At 37.1% G+C, this 25,239-nt stretch overlaps 1 protein-coding gene across 1 annotated transcript in view; it reads left to right on the top strand.

The window, feature by feature from the left end:
- Positions 1-10,024, top strand: part of CUNH9orf85 (chromosome unknown C9orf85 homolog) — a 58,532-nt gene extending 48,508 nt beyond the window's left edge. Inside the window, exons 3-4 of the mRNA XM_024738972.1 lie at positions 8,102-8,212; positions 8,703-10,024. Of these exons, the coding sequence (XP_024594740.1) occupies positions 8,102-8,212; positions 8,703-8,850 (259 nt within the window). The 3' untranslated portion in view covers positions 8,851-10,024. The remainder of the gene's footprint in view (positions 1-8,101; positions 8,213-8,702) is intronic.
- Positions 10,025-25,239: the final 15,215 nt, after the last annotated feature.

The raw sequence follows: 25,239 nt of genomic DNA, 5'->3' as shown, positions 1-25,239 counted from the left end.
CTATGTTCATCAGTGATATTGGTCTGTCATTTTCTTTTCTTGTAGTATCTTTGTCTGTTTTTGGTATCAGGGTGATGGTGGCCTCATAGAATGAGTTTGGGAGTGTTCCTTCCTCTGCAATTTCTTGAGTTTGAGAAGAATGGGTGTTATCTATTCTTTAAATGTTTGATAGAATTCACCTGTGAAGCCATCTGGTCCTAGGCTTTTGTTTGTTGGAAGATTTTTAATCACAGTTTCAATTTCATTACTTCTGATTGGTATGTTCATATTTTCTGTTTCTTCCTGGTTCAGTCTTGGAAGGTTATACCTTTCTAAGAATTTGTCCATTTCTTCCAGGTTGTCCATTTTATTGGCATAGACTTGCTTTTAGTAGTCTCTTAGGGTGCTTTGTATTTCTGCAGTGTCTGTTGTAACTTCTCCTTTTTCATTTCTAATTTTATTGATTTGAGTCCTCTCCCTCTTTTTCTTGATGAGTGTGGCAAGTGGTTTATCAATTTTGTTTATCTTCTCAAAGAACCACCTTTTAGTTTTATTGATCTTTGCTATTGTTTTCTTTGTTTCTGTTTCATGTATCTGTATGATTTTTTTCCTCTACTAACTTTGGGTTTTGTGTGTTCTTCTTTCTCTAGTTCCTTTAGGTATAAGGTTAGATTGTTTATTTGAGATGTTTGTTGTTTCTTGAGGAAGGATTGTATTGCGATAAACTTCCCTCTTAGAACTGCTTTTGCTGCATCCCATAGGTTTTGGATTGTTGTGTTTTCATTGTCATTTGTCTCTAAGTATTTTTTGATGCCTTCTTTGATTTCTTCAGTGATCTCTTGGTTATTGAGTAAGGTATTGTTTAGCCTCCATGTGTTTGTGCTTTTTACGTTTTTTCCCCTCTAATTGATTTCTAATCTCATAGCATTGTGGTCAGAAAAGATGCTTGATATGATTTCAATTTTCTTAAATTTACAGAGGCTTGATTTGTGACCCAAGATGTGATCTATCCTGGAGAATGTTCCGTGCGCACTTGAGAAGAAAGAGTAATCTGCTGTTTTTGTATGGAATGTCCTATAAATATCAATTAAATGTATCTTGTCTACTTTGTCATTTAAAGCTTGTGTTTCCTTATTAATTTTCTGTTTGGATGATCTGTCCATTGGTGTAAGTGAGGTGTTAAAGTCCCCCACTATTATTGTGTCACTGTCAATTTCCTCTTTTATAGCAGTTAGCAGTTGCCTTATGTATTGAGGAGCTCCTATGTTGGGTGCATGCATATTTATACTTGTTCTGTTACTTCTTGAATTGATCCCTTGATCATTATGTAGTGTCCTTCCTTGTCTCTTATAACATTCTTTATTTTAAAGTCTATTTTATCTGATATGAGTATTGCTACTCCAGCTTTCTTTTGATTTCCATTTGCATGAATATCTTTTTCCATCCCCTCGCTTTCAGTCTGTATGTATCTGAAGTGGGTCTCTCGTAGACAGCATATATGTGGGTCTAGTTTTTGTATCCATTCAGCGAGCCTGTGTCTTTTGGTTGGAACGTTTAATCCATTCACATTTAAGGTAATTATTGATATGTATGTTCTTATTACCGTTTTCTTAATTGATTTAGGTTTGTTTTTGTAGGTCCTTTTCTTCTCTTGAGTTTCCCACTTAGAGAAGCTCCTTTAGCATTTGTTGTAGAGCTGGTTTGGTGGTGCTGAATTCTTTTAGCTTTTGCTAGTCTGTAAAGCTTTTGATTTCTCCATTGAGTCTGAATGAGACCCTTGCTGGGTAGAGTAATCTTGGTTTTAGTTTCTTCCCTTTCATCACTTTAAATATGTCATGCCACTCCCTTCTGGCTTATAGAATTTCTGCTGAGAAATCAGCTATTAACCTTATGGTAGTTCCCTTGTATGTTATTTGTCATTTTTCCGTTGCTGCTTTCAGTAATTTTTCTTTGTCTTTACTTTTTGCCAATTTGATTACTACGTGTCTTGGCGTGTTTCTCCTTGGGTTTATCCTGCCTGGGACTCTCTGTGCTCCCTGGACTTGGGTGGCTATTTCCTCTCCCATGTTAGGGAAGTTTTCGTGTATAATCTCTTCAAATATTTTCTCGGGTCCTTTCTCTTTCTTCTTCTGGGACCGCTATAATGCGAATGCTGTTGCATTTAATGTTGTCCCAGAGGTCTCTTAGGCTGTCTTCATTTCTTTTCATTCTTTTTTCTTTATTCTGTTCCACAGCAGTGAATTCCACCATTCTGTCTTCCAGGTCACTTATCCGTTCTTCTGCCTCAGTTATTCTGCTGTTGATTCCTTCTAGTGTATTTTTCATTTCAGTTATTGTATTGTTCATCTCCATTTGTTCTTTAATCCTTCTAGGTGTTGTTAAACATTTCTTACATCTTCTCGATCTTTGCCTCCATTCTTTTTCCTAGGTCCTGGATCATCTTCACTATCATTATTCTGAATTCCTTTTCTGGAAGGTTGCCTGTCTCCACTGCATTTAGTTGTTTTTCTGGGGTTTTATCTTGTTCCTTTATCTGGTACATAGCCCTCTGCCTTTTCATCTTGTCTGTCTTTCTGTGGATGTGGTTTTTGTTCCACAGGCTGCAGGATTGTAGTTCTTCTCACTTCTGATGCACACGTGCCTGCCACACGGCGTTGATGTCATTGTAGAGGTTCTTCTCAGAGGGCTTGCCCAAGCTGATGCCATGGCCCGAGTAGTCGTAGAAGATGTTGCAGTTGATGCGTGAGCCGAGGCCGATGTAGAAGCTGCACATCTGGCCCAGGTCCATGGCGTTGCCATGGAGAAGATCAGTGTGTAGTGGCTGGAGGGTGCACAGCGCACGAACATGCAGCCGAGCCCCAATTTTATTTCTAACACTTTTTTTTGTATATTCTGTGATATTTTCTACATAGACAATGATTTTTTTTTTTTTTTTTGCAGTACGCGGGCCTCTCACTGTTGTGGCCTCTCCCGTTGCAGAGCACAGGCTCCGGACGCGCAGGCTCAGCGGGCATGGCTCACAGGCCCAGCCGCTCCGCGGCATGTGGGATCTTCCCGGACCAGGGCATGAACCCGTGTCCCCTGCATCAGCAGGTGGACTCTCAACCACTGCGCCACCAGGGAAGCCTGACAATGAATTTTTTTTTACATGAAGACATGGGAATTCCCTGGCGGTCCAGTGGTTAGGACTTGGTGCTTTCATTGCCATGGTCATAGAACTAAGATCCCGCAAGCTGTGCGGTGGGGGAAAAAATTAAAAAGATAAAAAATGAAGACAGTTTTATTTCTTGCTTTCCAGTCTGTATGACTTTTATTTCTATTTTGGCTTTATTGTACTGCCTAGGGCCTCCAGTATGTTTTTGAAAAGGAGTGATGAGGGCAGATATTCTTACCCTGTTCCTGATCTTATGGGGAACATACACAGTCTTTTATCATTAAGTATGATATTAGCTGTAGCTTCTTTTTAGATGCATTTTACTGGGTTGGGGAAGTTTCAATTCATAGTTTGCTGAGAGCTTATTTCATGAATAGATGTTAAATTTTGTCAAATAACTATTTCTGCATCTAGATGATCATATGGTTTTTCTTCCTTAGAACAATTGATTTGATGAGTTATGTTTATTGATTTTAATATTGAATCAGCCTTTCATGTCCCTAGATAAACCCCACTTGATCATGATGTGTAACCTTTTTACATATTGCTAGATTTGATTTGCTAACATTTTGTTACATTTTCTTGCATGTGTTCATTACCAATACTCGTTTGTAATTTTGTCTTTTTTTTATCTTGATGTTAGGGCCTCATCAAATGAGTTGGGAACTGTTTCTTTCTATTTTATTTTCTGGAAAGATTTGTGTAAAAATAGTATTTTGGTAGAATTCACCAATTCTAAAGCCATTTTGGCCTGGAGTTTTTTTTATTGGGAGAGTTTTTAACCATAACTAAATTTTTTTTTAATGGGTAGAGGAGTTTTTAGATTATCTACTTTATCTTAAGCAAGTTTTTATACTGTGTCTTTCCAGAAATTTGTCCATTTCAATGAAGTAGTTGGATTTATAGGCATAGATTTTTTTGTATATTTTTCTTATTATTCTTTAATATCTGTTGCATCTCTAGTATTGTTCCCTCTTTCTTTCCTGAAATTGATTATTTGTGGTCTCTCTTTTTTTATCTTGATCAGTCTGGCTATATGTTTATGAATTATATTAATCTTTGCAAAGAGCCTGCTTTGGATTTTATTGGTTTTCTCTTTTTCTGTTTTTCAGTTTCATCAATTTCTGTTCATATTGCTTCCTCCCTTTTGTTTACTTTGAGTTTAATTTACTCTTCTTTTTTTTTTTACTCTTCTTTTTCTTGTTTCTTAAGATGGACGTTCAGATAGTTCTTTTTGCTTAATATAAGCATTTAATTATATAAATTTCCCAAGAACACCTTTAGCTCCATTCCATAAATTTTGGTGCTGTGTGTTCATTATCATTCAATCAAAGTATTCTAATGGCCTATGTGACTTCCTCTTTAACCTGTAGGTTATTTAGAATTGTTTTGCTTAATTTTTGAATATTTAGACATTTTCCAGATGTTTTTCTGTTACTGATTTCTGGTTAATTTCATTGTGGTAAGAGAACATACTTTATATAAATTTTAGGCTTTTGTTTTTAATTTGTTAAGGTTGGTTTTATAGCTCAGAATATGGTTTATATTAGATTCTGTTCCATGTGTGCTTGAAGAGAATATATTGCTCTTGTTGGGTGGAGTGTTCTGTAAATGTCAGTTTGATTGATAGGCTTCTATCAATCAGCTGTTCTATATCTTTACTGATTTTTGTCTGCTTGTTTCTTCACTTACAGAGAGAGAAGTGTTGAAGTCCCCAGTTGTAATTGTGGATTTGTCTATTTCTCTTTTTAGTTCAATGCTTTTGCATCATTTATTTCAACACACTTTTTTGGTGCATAAATATTTAGGATTATTTCATGCTTTTGGAAAATTGATTCCTTCATTGTCATGTAACATCCTTTCTTTAAACCTGACAGTTTTCTTTGCTTTGAAGTCTGTTTCAATAATAATGTAGCTTTCTTCTGATTAGTGTTTGCATTTGTTTTTTTTTGCGGTACGCGGGCCACTCACTGTTGTGGCCTCTTCCGTTGCGGAGCACAGGCTCCAGACACGCAGGCTCAGCGGCCATGGTTCATGGGTCCAGCCGCCCCACGTCACATGGGATCTTCTTGGACCGGGGCATGAACCCATGTCCCCTGCATTGGCAGGCGGACTCTCAATAGTTTTTTTTTTTTTTTTTTTTGCCTTTGGGGTATATGAGTTCTTTGTATATTTGAGTTATTAACCCCTTAACAGATACATGATTTGCAAATATTTTCTCTCATTCTGTAGGTTGCCTTTTCATTTTGTTGGCCTTTTCCTTTGCTGTGAAGAAGCTTTTTAGTATGTTATAGTCCCACTTGTTTATTTTTTTTTTTACTTTATTTCCAAAATGATTTCCAGAAAATTGCCAAGACTGATGTCAAGAGCTTACTGCCAGTTTTCTTCTAGGAGTTTTATGGCTTTAGGTCTTACATTCAAGTCTGTAACCCATTTTGAGTTAATTTTTTTGTATGGTGTAAGATAGTGGTCTAGTTCCATTCTTTTGCATGTGGCTGTCCAGTTTTTCCAATACCATTTATAGAAGAGACTGTTCTTTCCTTATTGTATATTCTTGGCTCCTTTTTATAAATTAATTGACCATATATGAATGGGTTTATTTCTGGGCTCTCTATTCTGTTCCATCAATCTATGTGTCTATTTTTATGCCAGTACCACTGTTTTGATTACTGTGGCTTTGTAACATAGTTTGAAATCAGGAAGTGTGCTGCCGCTACCTTTTTTCTTCTTTCTCAGGACTGCTTTGCTATTTGGGGCCTTTTGTGGTTCCATACAAATTTAGGATTGTTTTATTTCTGTGAAAAATGCCACTGAAATTTTGATAAGGACTGAATTGAATCTGTAGATTGCTTTTGGTAGTATGGCCTTTTAAACAATATTATATGGGTACATGTGGAATATTCCAACCAAAAGCAACAAAATACGCACACTTCTCAAGTGTCCACAGAGCATTCTCCAGGATATATTTTATGTTAACCCACAAAACAGTTCTGAGAGGGAAGTTCCTAGCAGTAAATTCTTACGTCAAGAAACAAAAAAAATCTTAAACAACCTAACTTTATTTATTTATTTTTACATCTTTATTGGAGTATAATTGCTTTACAATGGTGTGTTAGTTTCTGCTTTGTAACAAAGTGAATCAGTTATACATATACATATGTTCCCATATCTCTTCCCTGTTGCGCCGTCTCCTTCCCTCCTACCCTCCCTATCCCACCCCTCCAGGCGGTCACAAAGCACCGAGCTGATCTCCCTGTGCTATGCGGCTGCTTCCCACTAGCTATCTACCTTACATTTGGTAGTGTATATATGTCCATGCCTCTCTCTTGCTTTGTCCCAGCTTACCCTTCCCCCTCCCCATATCCTCAAGTCCATTCTCTAGTAGGTCTGTGTCTTTATTCCTGTCTTACCCCTAGGTTCTTCATGACATTTTTTTTTCTTAAATTCCATATATATGTTAAACAACCTAACTTTGTTCCTAAAGGAACTAGAAAAATAGATAAAGTCCAAAGTTAGAAGAAGGAAGGAAATAACAGAGTTCAGATTGGAAATAATTGAAATAGGAACTGAAAAGACAACAGGCAAGATCAATGAATCTCAGAACTGGTTATTTGTAAAGATAAACAAAATTGTCAGACCTTTAGCTAGAATCACCAAGAAAAAAGAGAACTCAAATAAATCAAATCAGAAATGAAAAAGGAGACTTGCAACAGATACCACAGAAATACAAAGGATTTTAAGAGACTTCGATGGACAATTGTATGCCAACACGTTTGACAACCTATAAGAAATGGGTAAATTCCTAGAAACATACACCCTACAAAGATTGAATCATGAAGAAGTAAAAATCTGAAAGTTCACTTACTAGTAAGGAGATTGAATTAGAAATCAAAAATCGAATACCAATCCTTCTCAGACTCTTCAAGAGGAGGGAATGCTTCCAAACTCATTTTATGAGGCCAGCATTACTCTGCTACCAAACCAGACAGGGATACCACAAGAAAAGAAAATTACAGGCCATTATCCCTGATGAACATAGATGCAAAAGTCCTCAACAAAATATTGGTAAACTGAATTCAACAATACATCAAAAGGACCATTCACCATGATCAAGTGGGGTTTATTCCAGGCATGCAAGAATGGTTCAATTTCCTCAAATCAATCAATATGATACAACACATTAATAAAATGAAGGATAAAAATCATATGACCATCTCAATAGATGCAGAAAAAGCATTTCACACAATGATATGATAAAAACTCTCAACAAGGGGCTTCCCTGGTGGCGCAGTGGTTGAGAGTCCGCCTGCCGATGCAGGGGACACGGGTTTGTGCCCCGGTCCGGGAGGATCCCACATGCCGCGGAGCGGCTGGGCCCGTGAGCCATGGCCGCTGAGCCTGCACGTCCGGAGCCTGTGCTCCGCAACGGGAGAGGCCACAACAGTGAAAGGCCCGCATACCGCAAAAAAAACCAGAACAAAACAAAACAAAAAAAAACTCTCAACAGAAGTGGGTATAGAGGGAAAGTTTCTCAACATAATAAAGGCCATATATGATAAATCCACAGCTAACGTTATACTCAGTGGTGAAAACTGAAAGCTTTCCCTCTAAGATCAGGATCAATACAAGGATGCCCACTGTTGCCACTTTTATTCAACATAGTGTTGGAAGTCCTAGCCAGAGCAATCAGATAAGGAAAAGAAATAAAAGGAATCCAAATTGAAAAAGAAGAAGTAAAACTTAATATTTACAGATGACATTCCTTAAAAGCTTTAAGAATCTACTATTATTCTGAGCTGTACACTGTTCTCTAGAAATGCTATGTAATTAATCTAAATAACATATGAGAGTAATATCTGAGATTGAGGCTTATCAGCTATACACTTAGCCACACACCCCCTTATTTCATTAAATAAACCTTAGATAATGAGTAAAAAATTAAGATTTTCTTTTCTTTTCTACTTTCAGTGTTAAATGTTCACAAAAGACAGTGAAGGATTCTTATCACATAATGTGTAGACCATGTGCCTGTGATCTTGAAGTTTGTGCCAAATGTGGAAAGAGAGAAGATGTTATTCCGTGAGTATTTCTTTTTATGTTTGGGATTTACTCTTTTAATTAATATGTGAATTTTCTTTTAAGGAAACATTCAGTTGCTCTGAGAGTCTTAAGATGCAGAATGTCACACTAATGTAGACGTTGTTCCACCCAACAGGAAGAACATCTTAATTAATTGTTAAATATTTCTATCATTATAATAAAAGTGAAACATCACTTTTAGAAAGTTAAAATATTTATGAGGTTCACACTTATTACACATTACAAAAGAATTACTTATTATATAACTTCTTTTCTTTAATGGACATCATGTGTTAATTTCTTTGATCATACTTTATTGACAACTGTATTATAATTGGTTGGCTCTTGAGTTAAGTTAATCTTCAAGGATCTTTTCCTCTTTATTTCATTAGACTCCTATTAATCAAGAAATGTAGTGTAAAAGTCTTTTCAGTCTACACAGTTAAACAATGAAATCCTGAGAAATAAAGTTTTTTTCTTCCATCTTTAGGTTTAATACAGAACCAGAAAAGACAGAAAATGTTGAAAATAATCAATGTTCCAGCCACAGAAGAAGCTGCAGAAGAAATGAAGAAAGTGATGATTTAGATTTTGATATTGATTTAGATGACACAGAAGAAGACAATCAGATGGGTTGATATAACTATATTAAAAGACAGTTTGGAAGCATGAAATTCTGAACAACTTTGAGGTTTTAAAAAAAAATACTGTGGAATACTAGTAAGGACATTGGAAAAACATAGAGAAAATACATGGACAATATGAATTGTGTGTGATATTTGAATAGTGATAAAGCTTTCATCCAGAGTTTTCTTATAATACATTTTTAAGTAGCATATGCTAGTATATCTGCCAAAATGAGTATTGGAGTATCGTATTGCAGTTCATGGGAATTATTTAGAAGAATATACTATCTATTATCAAATTAAGCAAGATTCAGAATTGATGCTTATATAGAAACTATCTCATGGAAAAGTCAGATGACATTATTATGTTGCTAGCCTCAAAAATTGGTCCTCAGGAGGTACCTTTTGATAGATTGATCTCAGGTTAATGTCCCACATAACGAAAGCCCTCTTGCTTACGCTTGCTTGTTGTAAAGCAAAAAGTTTGTTTTTTAATAATAATGTTTAACAAGTATATAGCAGTTTTTCTTTGAAAATGTTTTTATGTATCTTATCACATTTTTAACTTTTTTCGCTTATGAAATTTACATACAGAAAAAAATGCATAAAATCTATATGTATAGTTTAACACATAAAGAAAAATCATACATTTATCACCCACGTGAATAAAATACTCCTAAACAATATAAGTTAGCTTTGTCTGATTTTTGAACATTTTTTCTATCTTTTTGTTTTGAAAAATCTCAAACCTAAAGAAAAGTAGCAGTGTAGTACAATGAACCTTTGTATTCTCTTCACTTAGATTCACAATTGTTAACATTTTGCCACATTTTCTTTATATTTGAATAGATATATGGATATATTTTTTATTTGCTGAACCATTTGAAAATAAGTGGCAGGCATTGGTTTCAAACTTTATATGAACAGACTTATACTATGCATGTTAATTTGTATCTCTTCTTATTTCATTATTATGAAACTTGTGAAATTGATCCGTGTTGTTGCAAGAGCTCTAATTTGTTAAGATTACATTTTTATTTTACATTTTTCCTCTCTAATACTGAGGGACATTTGAGTTATTTCAGAATTTTCCTATGACAAACAATACTAAGTGTTTCTTGGTATAAGTGTCTTATTTCTTGGTACATTTTCTGTTAGGTATGTAATAGAAGAAGTTTGAAATGTTTCCTGGTGTACTTGTCTTGTTTCTTGCTACAGTTTCTGTTAGGTGTGTCTAGCAGTGGTAGAGGGCATCAGGTATATATGCATCTTCACTATTACTATGTACTATGTAATGCTGTCTTTCCAGAAGGATTGTTATCTCCCTTCCCCATAGCAATGTATTAGAGTTCCTGTGCTCTGCATCCTTTCCAACACTTGGTATCATCCTTTTAAATTTGTCAGATATGTGTGCAACATACGTCTTTGTCTTATTAATTTGTATTTCTCTAATTACTAATGAGCTTGAGCCCCCTTTAATGTTTATTGACCATTGGTTTTTGGGTAATAGATGATATTAAGGAATCATTTTGCTTAGGTGTAATAATGTTATTTGAGAGATACATATTGAAATATTAAAGGGTGTATAGTCAACTTACTTTAAAATATTTTAAGCATAAAAAAGTAGAGATACAGGGCTTCCCTGGTGGCGCAGTGGTTGAGAGTCCGCCTGCCGATGCAGGGGACGCAGGTTCGTGCCCCGGTCTGGGAAGATCCCACATGCTGCGGAGCGGCTAGGCCCGTGAGCCATGGCCGCTGAGCCTGCGCGTCCGGAGCCTGTGCTCCGCAACGGGAGAGGCCACAACAGTGAGAGGCCCGCGTACCGCAAAAAATAAATAAATAAAAATAAATTAATAAATGGAGAGAGATATCATGTTTATGATATAGAAACCTCTAAGTTTACAGTCTACAGAAAGTTTTTCTACCGTAAATTTGTGTGGCTTACCTTTTTGTTTGTAAATTTGTTTTCTGAACTATGTAACCTTTGTGGTTAATGAGCCAGCTTAATTATTATTAGACCTAGCATAAATTCTTCCCCATCTGAGTGAGTTATAATTCCTTAGGTTACCTTACTAGGAGAGAAATTTAATGAAGAGCATCACCTAGTGACATGTACTAATATCTGCATTTCATTCTTTAGTGCTAAGAGAGATTTTGTTTTTTCAACAGACTGAACTTTAATTGTTATATTTAGTTCATTTACATATCTTTAGGTCTTATCCTTTCTAATCTAAAAATTATTTTTATTGGAACTTGGCATGGATCTAAGTCCTGGCTCTGCCAGTTACTAGCTGTGTGACTTGGTACAAATTAATTAATATTTCTGTGCCAACTATGAGTGCACTAAATAACTGATATTATTATTGCTACTGTGATTTTGTGTGTATATATATATTAGTAATGAGTTAGTAATTATTAACGGGAAATGAAGTAATTAGTAATTATTAGTAATGAAGATGTCAATTTGGTTGTTTGCCTATGTTCTTCAGAAGAACATATATATGTGTTTATATATGGAATGCAGAATGTTAGAAGGTGAAAAGTTCTGTGGGAAAAAAAATAAGGCATGGTAGGGTGATTGGGAGTCTAAGGATATGGATGGGGTGGGAATGAGGGTGCACAAGGGGATGGGAAGTGGTCTTTTTAAATAAGGTGCCTAGAGAGACATGTTGGGGAAGAATGTTCCAGGCAGAGGAGACAGCCACTACAAGGCCTCTAAAGCAAGACTGTGCCAGGTGTGTTCAAGGGACAGCAAGGAAGGGAGTGATTAAGTTGGAGAGTTGAAAGAGATAAGATCAGGAAGGTAATGGAAGGTCAGATGATGTGAAATCTGCTTTTAAGATGTTTTTTGTTTATCTTTGGTTTTCAGCCATTTGACTGATTTCTAAGGTATGAATTTCTTATTTATGCTACTTAAGGTTTTCTGAGTTTCTCATATCTGTTGGTCAATGTCCTTGAACAGATTTGGAAAGTCGTTAGCCATTATTTCTTCAAATATGCTTTTTCCTATTCTTTCCTCTCCTTCTAGCACTCCCATTCTATATACATAGGAGTGTGTCCCACATCTTTCTCATGCTCTGCTTTCTTTTTTCTATATGTTTTTTCCTTTTTGTGTTTGCTTGTTTGTATGTTTTCTATTGGCCTTTCTTTGCATTCATAATTCTGTCTTCTATATAAAGAGGAGTAATGTGTTCAGTATGCTTTTATTTTTTAAATTTTATTGAAGTGTAGTTGATTTACACTGTTAATTTATGCTGTACAGCAAAGTGACTCAGTTATACATATATATATTCTTTTTCATATTCTTTTCCATTATAGTTTACTACAGGATATTGAGTATAATTCCCTGTGAAAAGGGCGTGTATTTATTTATATTTATTTGTTTATTTTGGCCATGAGGCTCATGGGATCCCAGTTCCCCAACCAGTGATCAAACCTGTGCCCCCTGCTGTGGAAGCACGGAGTCTCAACCACTGGACCACCAGCCAGGCAATTCCTACTAGTATGCTTTTAAACCCATCTAACACATTCTTAATTTCAGATACTGAATTTTGCAGTTCTAAAATGTTCATTTGATTCTTTTTTTTAAATAGATTTATCTCTGTTGAAATATTCTGTGCTACCTATCTTGTACATTTTTTCTCTATGTTTTTAATGTATTCATTACAGTTATTTTGAAGTTCTTGTTCACTTTTGTTTGCTTTTACTAATTATTTTCTCTCTTGATTGTTGGTCACTACCCCCAGCTTTGCATATCTAATAACCTTTATTGTATGCTAGATATTGTGGATGATACATTATAGAGACTTCCTCTGAAAAATAAATTACTGCAGATCACTTTGATCCTGTCAAAACTTGGGTTTAGGCTTGGGGTGGTCTATTTCAGTTTCACACTTATTCCTGGCTCTTACTCCTTGAGTATTGTTTTTATTCCTAAGCATGTATTTTCTGAGGTCTTAATGCCACTGGTGTTCACCAAGGAATCTCCCCTCTGGGTAAGCCCAAACTGCAACACTGGGTGACCTCTGAAGTCTCTGCCTACCTCTCAGCTTCACAGCAGCTGTTCTCTGCTAGGACTCCTGGAGTTGTGCCCTGCATGTATGCAGTTTAGGAGACTAAGGAGTGACCAGAGAAGTAGAAGGAGAACCAAGAAAGGGTGTCCTGAAAGGCAGCAGGCACACATATTGAGTGCTTACTGTATTCTGACAGTGCTCTAAACTAAGCTCTTTACATGATAAACTCCTTGAATGTGTATCATGGCCCTGCATAGTGATAACTATTATCCACATTTACAGATGAGAAACTGAGATTAAATAAATTGACATACATCCACAAAGTGTTTAGGTCCAGGTTTTGAACCTACATGATCATCTGATCCCAAACCCCATTCTGCCTATTAGTATGCTTAAGAAAAATATGTGAGTTGCTGACTGGATAACTCCACTATTTTTCATACTACTATTCCAGGGCTCTGTTGACAGTCATTTCCACTGCCACACTTTCATATTCCTTTATTTGAGAAAATTTAGAGCTTTTCTCTCTTTTTTTCTGAAGAACTGTCCCAGGCATCACTGGAGAGAGCTTAAGTTTTTAGCCACTGCTGATATACCTGAATTCAAGTCACTTTTTTTGTACTCTCCTCCATGATTATTGATTTCCATATATGAATCATAATACCTGTGATCTTCCTAATTAGTGATTTCATGTTCTTGTGAGACCTACTTGCATAATGGAAGGAATATAGGTGTTTGCAAACAATTCTGGATATATCTAGTAGCTGTATTGGGAAGGTAAGTTGTAGTGATTATCTCCTAATATGGTAATAATTATTAGGAGAGTAAAAAGTTGTTATATGTACTTGGTGCTTATATATATTTTTTCATTGTAAAAGATAAACAGCAATATTCTTAGTGTTCTCCATTTTTCAGGTGACTTACCTAAGGCTCGAGGTTAAGTAACTTGCCAAAGTCAAAAAGATAATAAGTAAAAAACCTGAGGTTCAAACCAAGTCTATGTGGCTCCAAAGCCTATATTATTTCAACCACATTTGTGCAAAATTACAAATATTGCATGTTCCTAAACGCTTTTCTTCTTAAGCGAAATGTGTAATAACATTAACCTGAACACACCTCTATCCTTTCCTTATGTCCCTCTTTCTAGGTCTTTTCCCTCTCTCGTAACATTAGTCCTGTACTGAATGATTGCCCTGTTTAAAAGCTACATTTTTTAAAAAATAAAAAGATTATAGATATCCTCCATATAACTTGTGGCATAGAATTTTTGTCACTCATTATTTTCAAATTTGTCAGTAATGTTAAATGTTGCAAGGTCGTTTTGCACAATTTTTACTGGCAAACTTATGGAGTCAGGGGAGTACGTTGGGATTACTTAGCTTTATGCTAATGAACTGCACAATTTCATCAACAACTGTGGAAAAAATTATGCATCCCCAAATCTCTTAAATAAGACTAATTTTTAAGGAATTAAAGTGCCAGGCTTTCAAAAGATATCATTACATAAAACTACACATAAGGTTACATCAGTTACTTCTATATAATCTTAAAAGTAAAAAATATTTTATAATCTTAAAAATGTTTCCTTTCAAATCAAATAGTTTGCATTATAAAATGTATAGTTGGTACTTGATGCTAATATGGAGGGTTTTTAAAAATATATTGGATATAAAATTACAAACAGTACCTTAGTGTTCAAAAGTTGACTAAGTGATACAATATTCCATCAAAATTTGGTTTAGAAGTTTCTGTAACCTCCAGAAATATTAATTTGTAGTATATAAATTAAATATTCAATATTTAAATTATATTATTTAAATAATATTTTAAAATAACTTTTTTCTATTTTCTAAGGCAAATCAAATGTCTTTGAATTGAACATAAACATTAATTTGTAATTAACATTTTGAAATTATACATTACCCATGGATGGACCTCACAGATAATGATGAACAAAAGAATCCAAACACAAGATTATATATTTTATGATTCCATTTGTATGAAGTTCAGAAATAATCAAAACTGGGAATTCCCTGGTGGTCCGGCGGTTAGGACTCAGAGCTTTCACTGCCAGGGTGCGGGTTCAATCCTTGGTTGGCGAATTAAGATGACACAGGCCGTCCAGCGTGGCCATAAATAAAAAACCCTAAAATAACAAACAAAACCAAACAGAACAAAAATAGTCAAAACTAATGATGATAGACATCAGAATAGTGGCTACCTTTGAGAGTGTGGTATTGACTAGGAAGGGACACAATGGAAACTTCTGGGGTGCTGGAATTGCCCTTATCCTGATCTAAGGATAGTTACAGAAGTATCTAAAAATATAAAATTTAACAGTTAGGATATGTTCACTTTATTGTATCTAAATTTTATCTGAATTCAAAAGTAATTATAGTACTTAATTTAAAAAAATTAATAGATACCATTAGCAAATCCATTCCTTGAAATAAAGCAATGTGGATTTTGGTGTCAGGAAGAGTAGCAGGCAGAGAGACTTGGAGGCAGAAGGATCTGTTTGAACCCTAACCCTGCTCCTTCACTAGCTTTATGACCCTGGGCCAATTTTCTTGTGAAGTTACCTTCTGTGCACTTTACCTAGTTGTAAAATGAAGACTGATTTCTACAGTATAAGATTGCTATTAGTTTAAATACAGTTATCTATAAAGCTCCTGGCCCATAGGTGCTCTATTCATAGAGCTTATAAATATTATTTTTTAAATTTTGGCTTAGACATTTTCTTTCAAATTATCCCAAGATGCTTTGTGTGGGTGAGACATAGGTAAACTGAAAATTCTTTGGTGGGGGAGGGAAAAGAAACCTTGATACAGAATTCCTATATGCTGAAAGTAAGAGGCAAACCCTTCCATTTGTAATAAGACATGTCAGGCTTGCTATCGGCTATTTTTAGTATTTGTGAGGGATAGGCCCTTCAATAACAACATCCAGGGACTTCACTGGTGGCACAGTGGTTAAGAGATCACCTGCCAATGCAGGGGACACGGCTTCAAGCCCTGGTCTGGGAAGATCCCACATGCCTCGGAGCAACTAAGCCCGCGAGCCACAACTACTGAGCCTGCGTGCCTGGAGCCCGAGCTCCGCAACAACAGAAGCCACCGCAATGAGAAGCCCGTGCACTGCAACGAAACGTAGCCCGTGCTCGCTGCAACTAGACAAAGCCCGCACGCAGCTACAAAGGCCCAACGCAGCCGTAAATAAATAAATAAATTTATTAAAAAAAAAATAACATCCATAAATTTGTGAGTACAATAGTGAGTTTTAGAAAAAATATTTCTGACGGTAACAACTTTATAAACTGCCCTTCATTTCTTTGTTAAAACTAAGTAATACCATATTGCCAACTGTAATTAATATCACACAGACACAGGAACTGAGAAACTTTAGTAAATCAAATGATCAAAAAATTTATATTTTTAAAATTAGCTAATGAATTAAAAATACAAAATAAATTAGAAAAGCATATTCCGTTACACTGAACTTTTATTTAAATTATAAGCTTGCATATTTAAATTACAAACAACATTATTTGTGTAGTTGTTTGTAATTGTTATTGTTTATTCTATTTTTTATTTTCACTTATTTAATCTAGTCACAATTTATTTGTGGGGTATATTTTCTTTAATCTGTAAAAGTTATTTTTTTCTCTTAGTGTTATGAAGAAAAATCACAGTAACGTGGAGAACAATGACCTAAATGGCTGATACAGGAAATGAATTGGCCCTGGGGAAATTGCCAGGACCAGCTGAGGTTAGGAAAGATGATCTTCTATGGGACAAAACTGACGTCCCTTAGAAGAGGATATTACAGCATGTCCACGAAGTTCGGAAACATAAACTGACTTAAATTATGTTATTTACACTTTCAAATAGTATACTCAGTACGTTTCCTGATGAAGTGCTCTGAATTTAAAGCAATAGGTCCAATTGTTATTCTAGAAAAATATATAATCGATACACTACAGAGTGTCCAGAACATCTGGAAACACAGGGAGAATAGTGTATTTATTATACTTCATCCAAGAGCATACTGAACATACTATTTGGAAGTACAACTGAATAGTTACACACTGTTTTAAAAAATAAGTTTCTCCGATGTTTCTCGCCTTTGCAACATTTGTGACTACCAGCTGAACAAGGCAGGTGCAGCAAGAGCGGCTGCTAGTGGACAGTGACAAAAACAAGACTTACTGAAACAAACAAGTGTTTCTTATAAATAATTTGGAAACAATTTTGGAATCCATTTCTTGGCAATGAAAATAGTACATTTCAGATTATATTAAGTGATTGATTTATATGTGGGAAGCCCTCAACTGGTAGTTCTGGAAATATTTAATGACGTTATGCCACTGTCTGTAAAGTTGAGAGGATATCCTACAGAAAATGAAAATCCCAGAGGAAGGAAGACATGTGGGAGTATGCTGTCTCTGCATGGTCACGATCACCTAATACAAGGTTTGTGCTGGAGAACTGTAGTGACATGACTGGTTACAACTGAAATGGGCCCTGGGGATGGATTGGAGACAAAACAGGAATCCACAAAACAGTTCCATTGTATGTTTGAACAAGCATCCAACCAGCCAAACTTTCTGTATTTTTCCAGTCATATGACTTCTCTTTTTCCATGATCCACTTAAGTACATTTTGCCCCCATGTGGGACTACAGAGATGACTAAAACACCATGCAACTGAACTTAAAGTAGTAAATTTGCTTTTTTTTGGTTCAGTGCTGCATTAGGAGATGAAAAAATTTCAAAGAAGTTTCAAGTCAGGGGCTACTGACCCCACCAGTATTCAAGAAGCCTATGAATCCACATGTGCACTCAGCATTGACAGTAGACTGAATAAATAATACATCTTACATATGTATCTACTATTTTATGTGTAGATGTGATTAGTTAAATGCAAATTCAATTAAAATTATTACTGAGTTCACAGTATTCTTGAAATTATGTTTCCTCAATTTATACCAGATGTTCAATGCATATATATATATAAATATGCAGGGCTGTCACTATTTTTGCTGTTAAAAAAGGATTCTAGTCCTGGAAATGGTTGAGAATCACTGCTACAAGTATCAGTCTTCACTGTGCTATAAATTCTGTAAAATTCTATAAAAGCTTTTCATACAACATAGTGATAATTCCATCTCTATACTTTTTAAATGCTTTATTGAGGTATAATTTATATGCCATAAAATTTACTTAAGTGTTTAATTTTATGATTTGGTAAGTTTACAGTGTTGTACAATTATCACCACAATCTAGTTTTAGTCCATTCCCATCACCTCAGAAGGATCCATCATGCCCAGTGTTTAGTCACTCCCCATTCCTATTCCCAGCCCCAGGCAACTAATCTCCTTTCTGTGTCTATAAAATTGCTTTTTATGAACCTTTCAGATAAGTGAAATCACAAAATATGTAGTCGGTAAGTCTGGGTTTTTTCATCGAACATAACATTTTTGAGATAGATTCATGTTGTAACATGTATCAGCAGTTCATCATTCTCTTTTTCCTTTTTGCTAAATAATATCCCATTATATGACCATACTAATTTTGTTTACCCATTCCAATCTTTATTGGTTCCACTTTATGGCTATTATGAGTAATGCTGTTGTGAACATCTGCATTGTGTTTGTGTGGACATATGTTTTCATTTTTCTTGAGTGTATGTATACCTAGGAGTGAGATTGATGGATCCTATGGTAAATTTACATTTAATTTTTAAGAAGCTACCAAGTTTTTTCTGTTTTTCAGGGTGGCTGCACCATTTATAATCCTGCCATCGGTGTTGAGGGGTTCTCATTGAGGAGGTTCCACATCCTCACCAATACTTGTAATTGTTGATCCATTTTGATGATCACCATTCTAGTGGGTGTGAAGTTTATTATGGTTTTAATTTGTATATTCCTAATGAATAATGATGTTGACTTAGCATCTCTTCATGTGCTTATCAGCCAATGGTATATCTTCTTAGGTAATATGTCTATTCAGATATTTTGCCTACTTTTATTTATTTATTTTTGCGGTACGTGGGCCTCTCACTGCTGTGGCCTCTCCTGTTGCGGAGCACAGGCTCCAGATGCGCAGGCTCAGTGGCCATGGCTCACGGGCCCAGCCGCTCCGCGGCATGTGGGATCTTTCTGGACCGGGGCACGAACCCGTGTCCCTGCATGGGCAGGCGGACTCTCAACCACTGCGCCACCAGGGAAGCCCCTGCCTATTTTTAAAATGGGGTTGTTTTCTTACAAATCCTTTATCGAATATAACTTGGAAATATTTTTCTGCCAGTCTGTGGCAGATATATAAATGTAACTCAATTTAAAAATAGTATCCTTCACATTAAGAAATTACCAGTGTAGAGACATAATAACCCCTCTGGTAGCTATGGATGTTTGCAGTCCTGAAGCCTAACTAACTGTCCACTGCCCCTCCCAGCTACATGTTACATCATTTACGAAAATTTTAGAGTAACCATTGTGCATGCAGTCTTGTTTGTTTGGGTAGATTTCTGGAATTGGAAGACAGAGAGCATGTAGTCCAGCACATTGCCCCAGTAAGTTAGTATGAAATTTCCTGTTAGGAATTTTTGTTCTCTTCTGTGGTGGGTATACTGTGGGCATGTCCAGTATGACTAGGGAGTGGGGGTGGGGGGGAGCGGCATCTCTTGAGAATGTGAAGAAATGGCTTTCATTATCTTTAAGTCAAAGTAGTATTTCTGTATTTTAGTATGTGTATAAAGGTATGTGTGTGTGTATGTCTCTGTGTGTAAATAAACAAACATGGTTGGAGGAGGTGGTTCAACCAGGTACTGCAGGAAGGGCACAAAAGAATAACTGGATCTACCTTCAATAATGAAAACTGTGTATACAGCAAACCATAAAAGCCAAATGTAGATTCTCATATTAGCCCCTGGTTCTTCCTAAGAAAATGGTGTATAACCATTGTAGTAGCAGGAATCATTTTGGTCCATCTAGAGCCTCTTTTTTATTTTGTAGTTTTATTTTCAAGGTTGCTCTTTTCCACCACTGGACCGGCAGCCTTTTGCTCCACATCAGAGAGTCATTAAGTCTTTGCTTGTGTTCTCATTCAAAAATGAGTCTGGGGCTTCCCTGGTGCCGCAGTGGTTAAGAATCCACCTGCCAATGCAGGGGACACAGGTTTGAGCCTTGGTCCAGGAAGATTCCACATGCCGCGGAGCAACTAAGCCCATGGGCCACAGCTACTGAGCCTGCGCTCTAGACCGTGTGCCACAACTACTGAAGCCCGTGTACCTAGAGCCCGTGCTCCGCAACAAGAGAAGCCACCGCCATGAGAAGCCTGTGCACTGCAAGGAAGAGTAGCCCCCGCTCGCCGCAACTAGAGAAAGCCCGTGCGCAGCAACGAAGACCCAATGCAGCCAAAAATAAATAAGTCAAAAAATAAAATGAGTCTGCATCAGTTTTCTATAAGAAAACATTTTAAAATATCTTATATAAAAATGCCCTGTGGGACTTCCCCGGCAGTCCGGTGGTTAAGACTCCGAGCATCCACTGCATGTGGCTTGGGTTTGATCCCTGGTCAGGGAACTAAGATCCTGCATGCTGCGCAGCATGGCCAAATTAAAAAAAAAAAAAAAAAAAAAAAAGCCCCTCACTTGCAGTCTCTGCCTGAGGCGGTTTCTTTTCTCTTCTCTCTTCCCATTTGGTGGAACGAATTTGTTCCTGTTTGAAACTGAAAATATTTTCTCCACTGCCCAAAAGTGTGGACACTAAGATCACTGTACAGTGCCATTAACCCCCTTAAAAAACCCCCAGCAACTGAGATATCATATTGGGCAGTGGTCCCCAGACCTGGGTGTACATCAGAATCACCTGTGATGTGCATTTAAACTACTGATCCTCCAGCCCCTTAGGCAAAGCTCTTCTGCAAAGTTGATTCCAGCTAGTATGGGGAGCCAGTAGGGAAGGCTGAAATGGCTCAGCAGGCCAAGGTCCAAGCTGTCGGTGCATTGTGTCATTACAGTATATTTAGCACAGCTAGAAGGATGGACTCACCCTGCTGGACAGCCTGGTACTACAGACCCTCAGGCACAGGGTTGTCTAAACCTTAGGTGTGGGCCATAACTGATGGGTACAAGCTGGCCATATTTGGAAAAATTCTATTGTAAGGGGCAAATGTGGGTGAGATTTACGAGCCATAGGGAAATATAGCAGGGACAGATTAAATCTTGTGCTATGCGAGAGATGTGGGAGAAACTAACTATTGGCAGAGGAAATATAATCCCTGGTATAAGGCAGCATTGTGATTATTCAGATTATCACTGTGTGGGCATGAGATGAAGTACAGGAAGAGGATAAGGCATTGGGAAATCAAGTAGCTGTGGCAGTCAGTCATTATGCTAATAATAAATGATTATATAGATCATGGAGCCACCTGGCTTCTTTTGACAGCCTTAGAGAGTGTATGAAAGATAAAGGAGAAATGAAACTGAGTTTCCAACTGTAAGTGGATAATCCAAAAGCCTTTTGAAGCTTCTGAAGGTTGTCAGATTTTGAAAGATGAGAGCATCTCCTGTAGTTATGGAGCAGATGTCATTGTGGTTACTATTATAGAAAGGGTAAAGTGAAAACCCTGGAGCTACACAGCTCTCCCCATCAAGACAGTAAGCCAAAAGCGATGCTCTGTTTCTAAAGAAATTGCAGAGGTTGGTGCCACCATCAAACACTTGAGAGATGCAGTGGTGTGATTCTATCATATCCCCTTTCGAGTTGCTTGTTTGGCTAGTATAAAAGTCAGATGGTTTATGGAGATGTTACTGAAAACTTAAACAGATGGTGATGACAATCATAACCATGGCCTGACTGGAGTACCATTACTAGAACAAATCAATATAGTCCTACATATCTGTTTACCTGACAATTTACCTACATAGCTGTTGACCTGACAAATGCTTTTTTTCCATTCTCATCATTAATAAAAATCAGAAGCATCTTGAAGTAGTTTGCCTTTTCAAGGCAGGGCAATGTATACCTTTCCTGATTTGTCTCTAGGCCATGTGAACCCTCTTGCTCTGTTATAAAACAGTCCGAAGGGAATTTGATCATCTTGATAGTCTACATAGCATCAGTGTAATCCGCTACAATAATGACACAATGCTAATAGGAACTGGGGAACAGGAAGTGGCATGTATCCTAGATGCCTTAGTAAGTCACATTCATCCTAGAAGGTGGGACAAAAGTCTATGAAAGTTCAAGGGCCTTCCACATGTGTGATGTTTTGATGTGTGCAACAGGCTGAGGCATGTCTCTCTAAAGTGGGAGGCAAGTTGCTGCACCTTGCGTTGACTACCACAAAGAAGCACAAAGTATGTTGGGTTTCTTTGGATTTTGGAGGCAGCATATGCCACATTTGAGCATAATGTTCCAACCCACTTACCTAGTAAGCTGTGAAGCTGACAGGTTTTTGGGTTTTTTTTTGTGGTACGCGGGCCTCTCACTGTTGTGACCTCTCCCGTTGTGGAGCACAGGCTCCGGACGCGTAGGCCCAGCGCCATGGCTCACGGGCCTAGCCACTCCGCGGCATGTGGGATCTTCCCGGACCGGGGCACGAACCCGTGTCCCCTGCAACGGCAGGCGGACTCTCAACCACTGCGCCACCAGGGAAGCCCAAGCTGACAGTTTTGAGTGAGCTCCAGCGCAAGAAAGCATTCTGAAACAGGTGCAGGCTGAGGTGCAAGTTGCCCTGCCACTTGAGCCTTATGACCCAGTAGACCCAATCATACCCCAAATATCTGTGACCGACAGAATGTCTTATGAAACCTCTAGCAATTCCCAGTAGGAGATTGTTCATGGCAATCTTCTGCCTATACCGTGCTCTCTTTCTTTCTCACACCAGAAATTGAAATGGGCCTCCTATAACAGGTATAAGTGAAAGTAAAGATTTGGGGAAATAGATTCCAAAAGGTTAGAAGCAACTCTACCAATGGCAGCAGGAACAACTGTGTTTGAAAAACAGTGGGCAGGCTAGTTTGAGAGAGGAAGAGTATCCTTTGGGGAAAGCAAAGGCAGAAACACTTATAATGGTGAGCAATAGTCAGATTTTTGAAGGCTCTGAACTTCTGCATAGAAAGTTGGGACTTTGTCCCACAGCCTGTGGAACTTAGTGAACAACAGGATTCACTTACCCCTTAAGCAGCAGGCACAGTGCCTAGGACTCATGATATTTTCAGGAACCCACAACAGTGTTTGAATTTTAATTTATCTCAAAATGAGAAAAAAAAGAATATATAAAATGAATCCAGTCTGGATTGTATCCATCTTTATAACCATACAGTTATAAAATTTTATTATATATATACATATATATGTAGGAGGATGATTCAGGAACGTCTTTTTTAAAAAAATTTATTGAAGTATAGTTGATTTACAATGTTGTGTTAATTTCTGCTGTACAGCAAAGTGATTCAGCTATACATTTATATATATTCTTTTTCATATTCTTTTCCATTATGGTTTATTACAGGATATTGAATATATTTCCCTGTGCTATACAGTAGGACCTTGTTGTTTATCCATCCTATATATAATAGTTTGTATCTGCTAACCCCAAACTCCCAATATTCCCCTCCCCACTCCCTTGGCAACCACAAGTCTGTTCTCTATGTCTGTGAGTCTGTTTCTGGCTCATAGATATGTTCATTTGTGTAGTATTTTAGATTCCACATATAAGTGATTTCATATGGTATTTGTCTTTTTCTTTCTGACTTACTTCACTTAGTATGATAATCTCTAGGTCCATCCATGTTGCTACAAATGGCATTGTTTCATTCTTTTTAATGGCTCTAATATTCCACTGTATGTGTACATATATATACCACATCTTCTTTATTCATTCTTCTGTTGATGGACATTTAGGTTGTTTCCGTGTCTTGGCTATTGTAAATAGTGCTGCAATGGACATAGGGATGCATGTATCTTTTTGAATTATATTTTTTTCTGGGTATATGCCCAGGAGTGAGATTGCTGGATCATATGACAACTCTATTTTTATTTTTTTGAGGAACCTCCATACTGTTTTCCATAGTGGCTGCACCAATTTACAATTTACAAGGAATGACTTTAAAGTTTAGAAACTGAAAAAGTTTAAACAGAAAGGCTAAATGTGTCATGGCCTGAGATGGTTTTATTTTTTTGAGGAACCTCCATACTGTTTTCCATAGTGGCTGCACCAATTTACAAGGAATGACTTTAAAGTTTAGAAACTGAAAAGGTTAAACAGAAAGGCTAAATGTGTCATGGCCTGAGATGACAAAATCAGGAAAAGCTGGTTTATGGGAAATACTGATGCTCTGCTGAGTTGGAAGCTGATGCTGAAATTCTGGTATGAAGTGATAAGGATTTTGATCCAGTGGTGGCTTTGAGAAGAGAACAGTGTCTTTGAATTGGTGTCTAATTGGATTGGGAAGACAGGGTTCAGTATGGGAAACCACCCCTGGAATTTCCCACCTCTCTACCTGCTAGATGACCCCAGGCTTTCCTCTTACTGCCATAACAGGAAGACAGAGGTTGAGAGGTTCCTCTCACCAAAGGCTGTACTGGGTCACAGCCTCCCATGCCATTAACTCTAACCTCTTTCATGTCTCCTGCACCCCACCTTGTTCTCTGTGGTCCTATATACTTATGTAGATTATTGTATCATTTACATTTGAAATTAACTATAATGTGAAGAGCACAACATCATTGTAATATCAGCAATCACAATTTTTATTTGTAGAATACCTTACAGGTGCAAAAGTGTTTTCTAGGAAGTGCCTTATAGCATACGACACCCCCAAGAGAGAGAAAGGGCAGATTTCCTAGTCTACAAATAAAAGCTTGTCCGGGGTCTCAGTCTTTGACAGAGCTGGGATTAAAAATCATATCCTTTGACTCTAATTCTCTTTCAACTTCACCATTAACAATCAGCCTAGATTTAGTTGAAAAAGTCAGTCTCACCACTTTGCAGGTTTCAGTTCGATTTTAAAATACCAAAAACTTCTTTATGGAAAACCTCAGTCTCCTTGTCCACTCGTCTTGGAGGTGCATTCTAGTCCCCAATAAAAGCCCTTAGTCCTAGGGTGTACTTAACCTTGATTTATTTCATCTTTCTCCTTGGAGCCATTATTCTCTTGCTATTCTCCCTTCTTTATTCTTTCTGTTCTAACCCTCCCTGTCTTTGCCCCTGTACTCTGTATTCCCTCTCTTCTCTCTCCCTCTCTTCCTCTATCCACTTTCCCTCACTCCCCCTCCTTTTTTCTCTTTATTTTTCCTTTTTATGTTCATATCTTGGTACTATCTCCCCAATATTTGTCTTAGTGACATCATCATTCTGTCTCCTGAAACTAATTTAATT

Source organism: Neophocaena asiaeorientalis, unplaced genomic scaffold, assembly GCF_003031525.2.
Source record: "Neophocaena asiaeorientalis asiaeorientalis breed wild unplaced genomic scaffold, Neophocaena_asiaeorientalis_V1.1 scaffold249, whole genome shotgun sequence".
Classification (NCBI taxonomy): Eukaryota; Metazoa; Chordata; class Mammalia; order Artiodactyla; family Phocoenidae; genus Neophocaena; species Neophocaena asiaeorientalis.
Note: the sequence above shows the minus strand (reverse complement) of the source record. Positions and strands in the feature narration are given on the sequence as shown.